Genomic DNA, 11,466 nt, shown 5'->3' on the forward strand with positions numbered 1-11,466 from the left:
TCTAGACCGTCCCCTTCCAGGGGCAGAAAATGCAGATCTCCGCAATCCCCAACCAGAGAAGGCCTCCTCCCCAGCTCACCCAGCAGGGGACGCCTCAGTGATGCACAGGATTCGGAAGGCATCTGTGACTCCGACAAAGAAACGGAGGGGTCCCTGATCCCAATCCCTCCTAGCAATACAGCTCTAGTTGAGGACTTAATCTCTTCCATCCATCGGGTGCTGGACATTTCTGATCCGCCACCAGAGGCCCCAGAACACAGGATTTCATTTGAAGGACCTCTGAAGCCGCCTAAGGCTTTCTCTAACCACCCAGAGTTTAAGGCGATCCTTAAAAAGCAGCTCACAACCTGAGAAATTCGCTAATCGCAAATATCTGGAGGCGAGGTACCCCTTCCCGCAGAAGGATACCAAGGAATGGACAGACCCACCCGAAGGGGACCCCCCAGTCTCTAGACTAGCAGCACAGACCCTCCTTTCACTGCCAGATAGCTCAACCCTCAGGGACGCAGCAGACCAGCAGGTAGAACGCATGGCTCGTTCAATTTTCGAGGCCGCAGGGGCATCCCTGACTCCCGCGTTCGCTTCAGTTTGGGCTGCCAAGGCCATTCTGGCCTGGGCCAAAAATTTACAAGCTGGCCTCCAAGCATCCGCTCCTGAGCTGTCGAACCAAGCGGTTCAAATAGCAGTCGTAGCAGATTACATGCTTCATGCAGCTCTGGATTCAGCAAGGGGTGTAGCGGGGATAGCCTCAAACGCCATCACAATTTGGCGTATCCTCTGGCTGCGGGAATGGAAGCGGACGCAGCCTCAAAGAAGCCCCTCACACACCTTCCCTACCTCAGTGGGCGACTTTTTGGTGAACAGTTGGACACGATGATATCCAACGCCATCGGGGGTAAGAGTACCTCTCTTCCCCAACTGAAACCTAAACGCACTTACAAGAAGCGTAACCAAACTCGATTTCGATCCTTTCGGAATTCTTCGGGCTGGTCTGTCTCGCACCCAGCACAAAATCATAACCGTTCCCCACGCAGGGATAACTCACAGTTGACGCAAAGGTCGGACAAGACCTGGCAGTCAAAAGCAGCCCAGTCTAAGCCCAGAGGAGGAAAATCACAGACTTTCTCCTCATCATGACTCGCGGACTCCGGAAGACACCACACCCCTAGGCGGCCGACTTTTGCTCTTTCATAAAGTCTGGCTGCCTATTACAGAAGACAGGTGGGTCAGGGAATCTTCCCGGATACAAGATAGAATTCACCTCCAACCCACCGGACCGATTCTTCCTCTGTCCCCCCAAAACCACCAGCCAAGGCTCGTGCCTCCCGGCAAGCGGTCTCCTCGCTTTTTCAAGCAGGAGTCCTAGTACCGGTCCCCGAGGCCGAGCGCTTCCGAGGGTTCTACTCCAATCTATTCATAGTCCCCAAGAAAGGAGGCCGTGTGCGGCCCATACTGGACCTAAAACAACTCAACAAATATGTACGGGTCTGTCACTTCCGCATGGAGTCCCTTCGGTTCATCATTGTGTCCATGGAGAAGGGAGAATATCTCGCCTCTATAGACTTACAAGACGCATACCTGCATATACCGATTGCACCTGCCCATCAGAGATTTCTCAGGTACGTAATCGACCAGGACCACTACCAGTTCGTGGCTCTCCCGTTCGGACTCGCCACAGCTCCCAGAGTGTTCACCAAAGTCATGGCAGCCACCATGGACGTCCTGCACTCCAGAGGCATAGTAGTCGTTCCATACTTGGACGATCTACTAATCAAGGCTCCCACCTTCAAGGACTGCGAGCTCAGCGTCTCAATTACAATCGACACTCTGAGTCGCATGGGCTGGTTAGTCAACCTACAAAAGTTATCACCAACCCTGAGTCAGTCTCTGACCTTCCTGGGAATGCTATTCAACACCTCGAGGGGTTTAGTGCTACTTCCCAAGGACAAGGCACTGGCTCTCCGCCTAGGAGTTTGCACCCTCCTCCGCAAACCCCCTCAATCTCTCCGGTTTGCAATGAGTCCTCGGCAGGATGGGGGCAGCAATAGAAGCTGTCCAATTTGCCCAGTTTCACCTCAGGCCTCTCCAACTAGCCATCCTCAAGTCCTGGGACAAGAACCCTTGCTCTCTCGACAGGGAGTTCCAGCTAACGGGTTGCGGTGCAGTGCACCTACACCACAGGGCAAATGGTCCCCAGTGGATGCGACCATGCCCTTCAACATCCTGGAAATTTGTGCCATCCTCCTGGCATTGAGGGCTGTTCATCACTTACTGGAAGCCTCGCATCAGAATACAGTCGGACAATGCCACGGCTGTGGCATATGTGAATCACCAAGGGGGGACCCGCAGTACCCAGGCGATGCGAAAAGTGTCACATATCCTCCACTGGGCAGAGGACACAGGGTCTGTTCTCTCGGCGGTCCACATTCCAGGTGTGGACAACTTGGAAGCAGACTTCCTCAACCGACAAGGAATAGACTCGGGAGAGTGGTCTCTCAACCCTGAAATTTTTCGCCAGATCTGCCATCACTGGGGGACCCCGGATGTGGACCTAATGGCATCCCACTTCAATGCCAAGGTCTCCAACTTCATAGCCAGAACACACGATCCGCGGTCGCTTGGAGCAGGCGCTCTGGTTCAGGACTGGACCCAGTTCCAGCTTATATCCATTTTTCCACCTCTCCCCCTGATATCCAGGATGGTGAGGAAGATCAATCAAGAGGGAGTTTCAACCATCCTAATCGCATCGGACTGGCCCAGACGTACATGGTACGCCGACATCGTACAACTTACAGCAGACGCCCCCTGGCATGTCCCCAACGGCCCCGATCTTCTATTACAAGGCCCGTTCTACCACCAGATCTCAGGGGCTCTCAATTTGATGGCGTGGCCCTTGAGACCTGGGTTCTAACCCAGGCAGGGCTCTCGCCGGACGTCATTGGAACAGGGCACGGAAGTCAGCCTCTGCCAAGATCTATTACCATACCTGGAAAGCTTTCTTTACCTGGTGCAAATCTTGTGGCCAGACTCCACTCCCTTATTCCTTACCCAAAGTACTTGGTTTTCTCCAATCGGGTCTGGAGGCCAGGCTGTCCCTGGGCTCGCTTAAGAGCCATTTGTCAGCCCTCTCAGTGCTTTTTCAAAGGCGCCTTGCTACCAAGCTGCAAGTAAGGACTTTTCTTCAGGGGGTTTCCCGATTGGTTCCCCCCCTACAGACGACCACTAGAAATGTGGGACCTCAACCTGGTCCTGACAGCATTGCAGGAACCACCCTTCGAACCCCTTAAGGAGGTCCTGCTCTGCCTTCTATCCCAGAAGGTGGTTTTCCTGGTGGCAATCACCTCGCTGCGCAGGGTGTCTGAACTGACAGCACTCTCCTGCAGACGGCCCTTCCTGGCCTTTCACCAGGACAAGGTAGTTCTCTGTACGGTCCCATCCTTCCTTCTGAAGGTTGTGTCCCACTTCCACCTCAATGAGGAAATTTCACTGCCATTCCTTTGTCCGGTCACAATTCATAGAGTGGAGGAGGCCCTGCATACGCTTGACCTTGTCAGGGCATTGCGTATATGTGTCTAGGATTCTCTTTTCCTTCTTCCGGAAGGCGGCCACAAGGGTCTGCCAGCTTCTAAAGCTACCCTTGCCAGGTGGATCAAATCCACCATACAAGAGGCCTGCTACCTTAAGAATTCTCCTCTTCCAGCCGGTATTACGGCACACTCTACACGGGCAGTAGGGGCCTCCTGGGCCATTCGGCACCAGGCTTCGGCACAACAGGTGTGTCAGGCGGCCACTTGGACTAGCCTACACACGTTTACTAAACACTACAGGGTTCATACCCAGCCCTCAGCGGACGCGAGCCTGGGTAGATGTGTTCTGCAGGTGGCGGTGCCCCAAGTGTAGGGGCCTGTCTGCACAATATTCGTCCATTGCTTCCCACCCAGGGACTACTTTGGGATGTCCCATGGTCCTGTGTCCCCCAATGAGCTGACAGAATAAAGATTTTTGTGTACTCGCTGTAAAATCTTTCTCTTAGCCTCTAATTGGGGGACACAGCTCCCACCCTGTTGCCCTTTCCGGGCCGTTGTTACTGTTGAGTTCTCATAATATTTTCTTGAGCTCGTACATAGTTGCCTTCTTATAGGCATGGTTATGTTATTCATGTTATGTTCCTCCTAATGCTTTTGCACAAAACTGGAGAAGGCTGACGCTGTCCAGGGGTGTTTACTGCAGAGGAGGAGCCACGGTAAATCTTTTTCAGATTGTGCATAGTGTCACCTCCTAGTGGACAGCAGCATAACACCCATGGTCCTGTGTCCCCCAATTAGAGGCTAAGAGAAAGAGATTTTACGGTGAGTACACAAAAAACTCCTTTTCAATGCACAGTCTGTCTAAAACTATTACCGTAAGTCACATATGTCTCCTGTTACTTTACTACTTGTCACTGTGACCTCATGTCACAACACTGCTTCTGCTCCTGAGAGCTCTCCCTCCTGGTGCTCTGTCTCAGATCAAAGGTGTTGCTTGCTCCTTCTGCAAGTCTGCCCCCTGACCAAAGCTCATAACTGTCTTCTGTGGGTTTGCTTTTTGCCTCTTCCGCTACTTGCTGTAATGCCATGCTTATGCGTCACATAAGAGCCGTGAAAGTGCGTAGAATGAGCCATGAATATGCATAATGTGTGATGTCATGGCTCATTCTAAGCCACCTTTTATAGTTTTGCATATGACCTGCTAAGGAGTGCGGTAGGAAAGCTGGAGACGCAGGGAGCGAGCCATGGCACTATAGAACTGAGTATTGTGAGGGGGAGGAAGAAGGGACATCAAACCAGCACATAGACTGGGATAAGTCTCGGTCAGGACAGGGGCTGGCTCGCATAATGAGTAAGACGCAAGTGATCTGTGACATAGTGTCCCGAATAGAGGGGGAACACTGAGGAGCAGCATTAGTGTTGTGCGGTGACAGTGAGTAGTAGTAAATTACATGAAGTTGCATTTAAGAATAGGAAGACTGTGACATACGACTTCTTTTAGTTTTACACACTGGATGGAAATATTTCTCTATCGCCTCTCATTAGGGGACACAGGAACCATGGGTGTATGCTGCTTCCACTTGGAGGCTGACACTATGCACAAAAAAAGTTAGTTCCTCCTCTGCAGTGTACACCCCACCGACTGGCATTATGCACTTCAGTTTAGCTTGGTGTCAGTAGGAGGTGAACACGGGTCTTTCATTAGACCCTTATCTACCTCAATGTGCGTCGTTTTCTTTCAGGTTTTCCGGAGGGATACAGGGTGAACAGTCACACCTGTAATCCTACATTATGGACTATGAGTACGGCGTGTACTGCCACTCCATATCCTCGTAGATCCGACAGCAGGACCATGATCCTAGCACACAAGCGTGCTTAGAAGTTCGGACCCACTCCTTCTTGGCGTTCCCGCTACTCCCAGGGTAGATCTTCCAGGTCCAGGACTTGAAGATCCACCTCGGCATGACTCACGGCAAGACCCCAGCCCACTTCCCAGGCTAGACGGCCGTCTCCTCTTCTTCAGCGACGTCTGGATCTCCTTAGTAGAGAACGCATGGGTCAGGGAAGTTGTATCCTCGGGATACAAAATAGAGTTCGTTTCACGACCCCGGGATCGTTTCTTCGAATCCCGACCTCCAAGAGACCCCACTCTAGTTCCGGGTTTCTTCCCAGCCATCGCTTCCCTCCTCAAAGCCGGAATAATCGTTCCCGTCCCAGAAAAAGAACGGTTCACAGGTTTCTATTCCAATCTTTTTGTGGTACTGAAAAAAGACTGCAAGGTTCGCCCCATTCTGGATCTCAAATTGCTGAACAGGAGAGTTTGTCTGAGACACTTCAGGATGGAATCCCTTCGTTCAGTAGTTGCTTCCATGGAGGCCCAGGAATTTCTGTGTTCCATAGATATTCAGGACGCCTACCTCCATGTCCCGATATTCCCGGGACATCACCGATTCCTGTGCCTTGCTGTGCTCCAGGACCATTTTCAGTTCGTCGCCCTGCCGTTCTGTCTTGCAACCGCTCCCAGGGTTTTCACGAAGATTATGACGGCGCTGACAGCCAGCCATCTTGAGGGTCAGGGGACTGGTACTTTTCCCGTCCCTCGACGACATCCTCATCAAGGCTCTGTCCTTTTCTCAGGCTCACGAGAGCCTGTCCATCGTCCTCGACACTCTAGCCTGCTTCGGGTGGCTTGTCAACGAGAAGAAATCTTGTCTTGTTCCTTCCCAGCACCTTGTTTATCTAGGCATGCTCTTCGACACTCGTCAGACCAAGGTCTTTCTTCCCGAAGACAAGAGATCTATCCTTCGTCGGGACGTATTCTTGCTCCAGGGTCTTCGGCTTCCCTCCTTCCGATCGGCCATGAAGGTTTCACTCACGTCCTCTTCAGCAGGCCATCCTGTCAGTGGGACAGTTTTGTCTTGTACCTGGATCGTCCGATCCGACTCTCTCCCCGGGTCAAACGGTCCCTCAACTGGTGGCTGACGTCACCTCTCATCTCCCAGGGCAGGTCCTTCCTTCCAGTTCACTGGCAGGTGTTGACGACTGATGCCAGCCTGCTTGGCTGGGGCGCAGTGTTTCGTCACCTGACGGTTCAGGGTCGTTGGTCGGCGCAGGCGTCTTCTCTGCCGATCAACGTCCTCGAGATTCGGTCCATCTTTCTCTCCCTTCGTCACTGGGAAAGGATTCTCAGGGGTCTACCTATCCGAATCCAGACGGACAATGCCACGGTGGTGGCATATGTCAACCATCAGGGAGGACTCTGAGCTCCTTGGCCGAGGTATCCAAGATCCTCCTCTGGGCCGAGGCAACGGTTCCGGTGATGACCGCGGTGCATATCCCCGGCGTGGACCTCACTGCGTCCCGTATGAACAGGAAGGTTCCTCGGTGACCCTCTCGCAGTGGGCGTCGACCCTCTGGCCATTCCTTGGTCGCAGTTCGAGCTCCCATAACTGTTCCCACCCCTTCCCTTGCTTCGCAGGCTGTTGAAGATCAAGGCGAAGGGGGTGGCGGTCATTCTGATCGCCCTGGATTGGCCCAGGAGAGCTTGGTTTGCGTAGATCGTCAACCTTCTCGCGGCCGCCCCCCTGGGGGCTTCCAGACAGGCCTGATCTGCTGTCTCAGGGTCCGATCTGCCACCCGAATTCTACGTCGCTCAGTTTAACGGCGTGGTTATTGAGACCGCAGTTCTAAGAGCGTCTGGCCTTTCGGACCGGGTGATTCACACCATGATCCAGGCTAGGAAGCCTTCGTCTTCCAGGATCTACTATCGTACCTGGAAGGCTTACTTTCGTTGGTGCGAGTCCAACCGTGTTTCACCTATGTCCTTTTCCCTGCCTTCCATTTTGGCCTTCCTTCAGGCGGGACTGGATTCGTTCCTTGCTCTTAGTTCCCTAAAGGGCCAGGTTTCTGCGCTCTCTATCCTTTTTCAGAAGACGTTATCTTCTCGGCCACCGGTTAGGCCCTTCCTTCAAGGAATAGCCCATGCTGTCCCTCCATACAGGGCCCTTGTGGATTCATGGGATTTAAATCTTGAGCTGGATGTTCTGAGGGGTTCCCCCTTTGAGCCTCTCAGAGAGGTTTCCCTGTCAGTTCTGTCTTGGAAGGTGGCCTTTCTTGTGGCCATCACTTCTATCCGCCGCGTTTCCGCGTTGACGGCACTTTCTTGCCGATCTCCTTTCTTGGTTATCCACCAGGACAAGGTGGTCCTCAGGCCTCCGCCTTCCTTCCTTCCTAAGGTGGTTTCCACCTTCCACCTCAACGAGGACATTGTTCTGCCTTCCTTTTGTCAAGCTCTGACTCATCCTCTGGAACGATTGTTGAACAAGCTGGACTTTGTCAGGGCAGTGAGGATCTACCTGGCTAGAACGGCCGCTTTCTGGAAGACAGATTCTCTTTTCATCATTACTGATGGCACGCGTAGAGGCCTGCCGGCTTCCAAGGCGAATATTGCTCGCTGGATCAGAACGGCAATTTTTGAGGCTTACCGGGTCAAGAACAGAGGGCCCCCTCCTGGCATAAAGGCTCACTCGGGCAGTCGGCGCCTCCTGGACGGTGCACCATAGGGCTTCCGCCCTACAGCTTTGCAAAGCGGCAACCTGGTCTTCCATCCACACATTCGCCAAATTTTACAAGGTCCATACCTACGCTTCGGCAGACGCAAGCCTTGGCAGACGGATCTTGCAGGTGCAGTGGTGAGTCCTCTGACCTGATGGAAGTCTGTTTTTCCCACCCCAGGGACTGCTTTGGGACATCCCATGGTTCCTGTGTCCCCCAATGAGAGGCGATGGAGAAAACAGGATTTTTGGTTGCTTACCGTAAAATCTGTTTCTCGGAGCCTCCATTGGGGGACACAGCTCCCTCCCATGTTATTCAGTTTCTGTCGTTCTGTGTTCTATGACAGTTCTCACGTTTACAGTTCTCATGTTTGTGGTTATGTTTCAACCTTATTGTTTTTCTCCTATTGTTTTCTCACTAACTGAAGTTCATAATGCCAGTCGGTGGGGTGTACACTGCAGAGGAGGAGCTAACTTTTTTTGTGCATAGTGTCAGCCCCCTAGTGGCAGCAGCATACACCCATGGTTCCTGTGTCCCCCAATAGAGGCTCCGAGAAACAGATTTTACGGTAAGCATCCAAAAATCCAGTTATCCCCCTGAGTACCCCTTCTAAGCTCCATTTTAGATTTGGCCTATAATCAGGGAATGAATGTTAGTAGGAATGCTGGTTCCCAGTTATTTGGCATTTTTCCTTTGACTGGTGGACTACATTTTAAGCTTACTTAAAAATCATTGTTTTTGCAGCACATTGTTTTGTGATAAATGACAAAAAAAATAGATGTTATACGCACAGAACAATCATATTGCCAATCAGTATGTGCACACAGAATGTTATTAAACACTGAAAGGCTTGCATGTGGCCAATAGGCGGTCTTTTAATAGCCATGATCTGCTCTTCCAAAAGTGCCCTTAGTCTCCTCACACAAATCCTTCTTATAATAGGCATAGTGGACAGTTTGGCACCATCAACAATTTCCGGCTTGGTCGACTACCAAGTGTTCCTGTGGAGTGGAACGAGATAAACGCAGCTTGGGGTCAGACCGTTTTACTTCTCCATGCCTTGGCTAACAAGATGGGGCTTGAGTTCCAGAGGTGAGTGCAGTACACAATAGTGCTTCCCACAAGTAGAGGTTTAGTAAGTGTCCTTCTCCAGAGCGGGAGGTACTCGATGCAGCAGTGATCTGGAATGGGGACCTAATAGGACGTGTGGATGGGGGTATAGTAATGGGATAACACACTGAAATCATACCAGTAATGCTATTTTATAAAAATTGCCCTGGATTTAATGTAGATGTCATTTTGTTTCTTTGGCAATGTTTTGTTATGCCGTGACTTATTTCCCTTGATTCCATTTAGATATCGTTTGGTGCCGTTTGGAAACCATTCTTATTTGGAGTCGCTCACAGACAAGTCCAAGGTAACCCTAAAATTACATGCATATGTATAGAAATAAAAATCTTCACAAATCCTTTTTTTCCTCTTTAAAATTCTTAATGTTAAAGACATCTAGACAAAAAAGATAGGTAACTTGTCTTTCCAGTTGGTAGTGAAACTGGAGGTGTGACTTTTTTTTATTTTTAGGAGCTTCCCCTCTACTGTTCTGGAGGCTTGAGGTTCTTCTGGGATAATAAGTTTGACCATGCAATGGTGGCTTTCCTGGATTGTGTACAGCAATTTAAGGAAGAAGTGGAAAGAGGGGACACTGGATTCTGCCTCCCTTACAGGTCAGTGACATGACACACATCTGAATAATATAGCACATAGAATGGGGAAAATGCTGCTTTTCTGATGTACCAGGACTATCATTTGAAGTGCTGTGATTATGTGCACACAGTACCAATAAAGAGGGCAATATAAAGTTGCAGCAGACAATGGTGATAGGATGTACCCCATAATAAAGTATCCAGTTCTCACTTATTTTTGTTCTTATTTGATAGTTTTAACTTGAGGATATGGTATTATCTGCTACAGAGATGGTTCCCGCAGCACTTTATTGTACATTGACATGATGGGGGGGGGGGGGGGCGCTATAAAATCGGTTGTCAAGAAATACACATTGCTGTCTTATCCTCAGATCAGTGTGCGTGATCAGTGTGCGTGATCAGTGTGCATCTGACCCAGCAGCTCGCCCCCATACATGGCTGAACGTGGCACTGCAGCTCCATCCACGCTCCTTCATTCTGCTGGGCGAACCCTCAATGATCGCACATATGGCCTTTCTTAAAAATAGATTATCCACACGTATTCCTAGTAACTCTTTATAACCAATATGTTTACAATACCCATAAGAAAAATATGAAAATTGTTATCTTTACCAATAATTGGATTATTTATTCAGTGTGTTGTATACTTCTGTATATTTTTCCAGGATGGATGTTGAGAAGGGTAAAATTGAAGACACTGGAGGCAATGGTGGCTCATACTCCATCAAGACACAATTCAACTCTGAGGAACAGTGGACCAAGGCCCTAAAATTCATGCTGACCAATCTGAAGTGGGGGCTGGCTTGGGTCTCTTCTCAGTTTTATAATAAGTGAGATCAGGGCGCTGACGTACAGTTTACATTTCACTGATGTCTCTCATCATAACCCCGAAGGAAGACTGCTCTTGTAATGCCGCTATGTATAACCCTTTCACTGCCTGAGGCTGGCTCCTTTGGCACTGGGAGATGCACAGCAGTATTTATTTCCCTCTGATGTCAGAGCAGTGACTGGGTGGTCAGAGAAGTATTCTTGCACCTCTGGATTGGTGGAGGCCTGGAAATTGTATTTGGATTGTCAAAAAAGGCTATTAAAAAGAAAAAAAGATAATACCTCTTTCAAGACGCTTAGAAAATGTATAGATATTAAAGGGTATATATTGCTACTTTTAGTTACAAAATACTTTTGTCTCCATAGTCAAGAGACATGTCTATTTGTTTACTCCTCTGCCAAACTGGAGGGGACAGGAAAGAGCCACACCATGTCCCTGTATATTTCTACCCCAAGCAATAGGAGTCACTTCATTCAAGTAATGGACTTATAACGTAGTATTACATTAGTTGTTTGAAAAATATAATAATAAAAAAATATAAATATTTGTAATGTATATTTGCAGCATCTGTGCACTGATAAAATAAAACACTGAAATAAAGACTATTTTGTAATCCTCCCCCTTAATAGTCTATTATTGATTCATTTTCTACTTGTGTATGGACACTGGGCACACACTGCCTCCAGAAGCCGTCCATGGCTCCGTAGACCTGGCAGGCTGTTACAGAGGTTGTGCACTACTTCATCATTGATGACCTAGCTATAGGATAGCTCATCATTGTCTGATCGATTGGGGTCTGACACCCGGTACCTCCGCCGATCAGGTGTTCTAGGTGTTGGCTGCTGGCCATAAC

The 11,466-nt window shown here is 49.8% G+C and overlaps 1 protein-coding gene across 1 annotated transcript in view; it reads left to right on the top strand.

The window, feature by feature from the left end:
• The window catches only part of BECN1 (beclin 1), a 34,588-nt gene extending 23,349 nt beyond the window's left edge, over positions 1-11,239 (top strand). Inside the window, exons 9-12 of the mRNA XM_069751903.1 lie at positions 9,024-9,173; positions 9,438-9,498; positions 9,663-9,805; positions 10,450-11,239. Coding sequence (XP_069608004.1) covers positions 9,024-9,173; positions 9,438-9,498; positions 9,663-9,805; positions 10,450-10,618 — 523 coding nt within the window. The 3' untranslated portion in view covers positions 10,619-11,239. The remainder of the gene's footprint in view (positions 1-9,023; positions 9,174-9,437; positions 9,499-9,662; positions 9,806-10,449) is intronic.
• The last annotated feature ends 227 nt before the right edge of the window (positions 11,240-11,466 follow it).

Source organism: Ranitomeya imitator, chromosome 2 (assembly GCF_032444005.1).
Source record: "Ranitomeya imitator isolate aRanImi1 chromosome 2, aRanImi1.pri, whole genome shotgun sequence".
Classification (NCBI taxonomy): domain Eukaryota; kingdom Metazoa; phylum Chordata; class Amphibia; order Anura; family Dendrobatidae; genus Ranitomeya; species Ranitomeya imitator.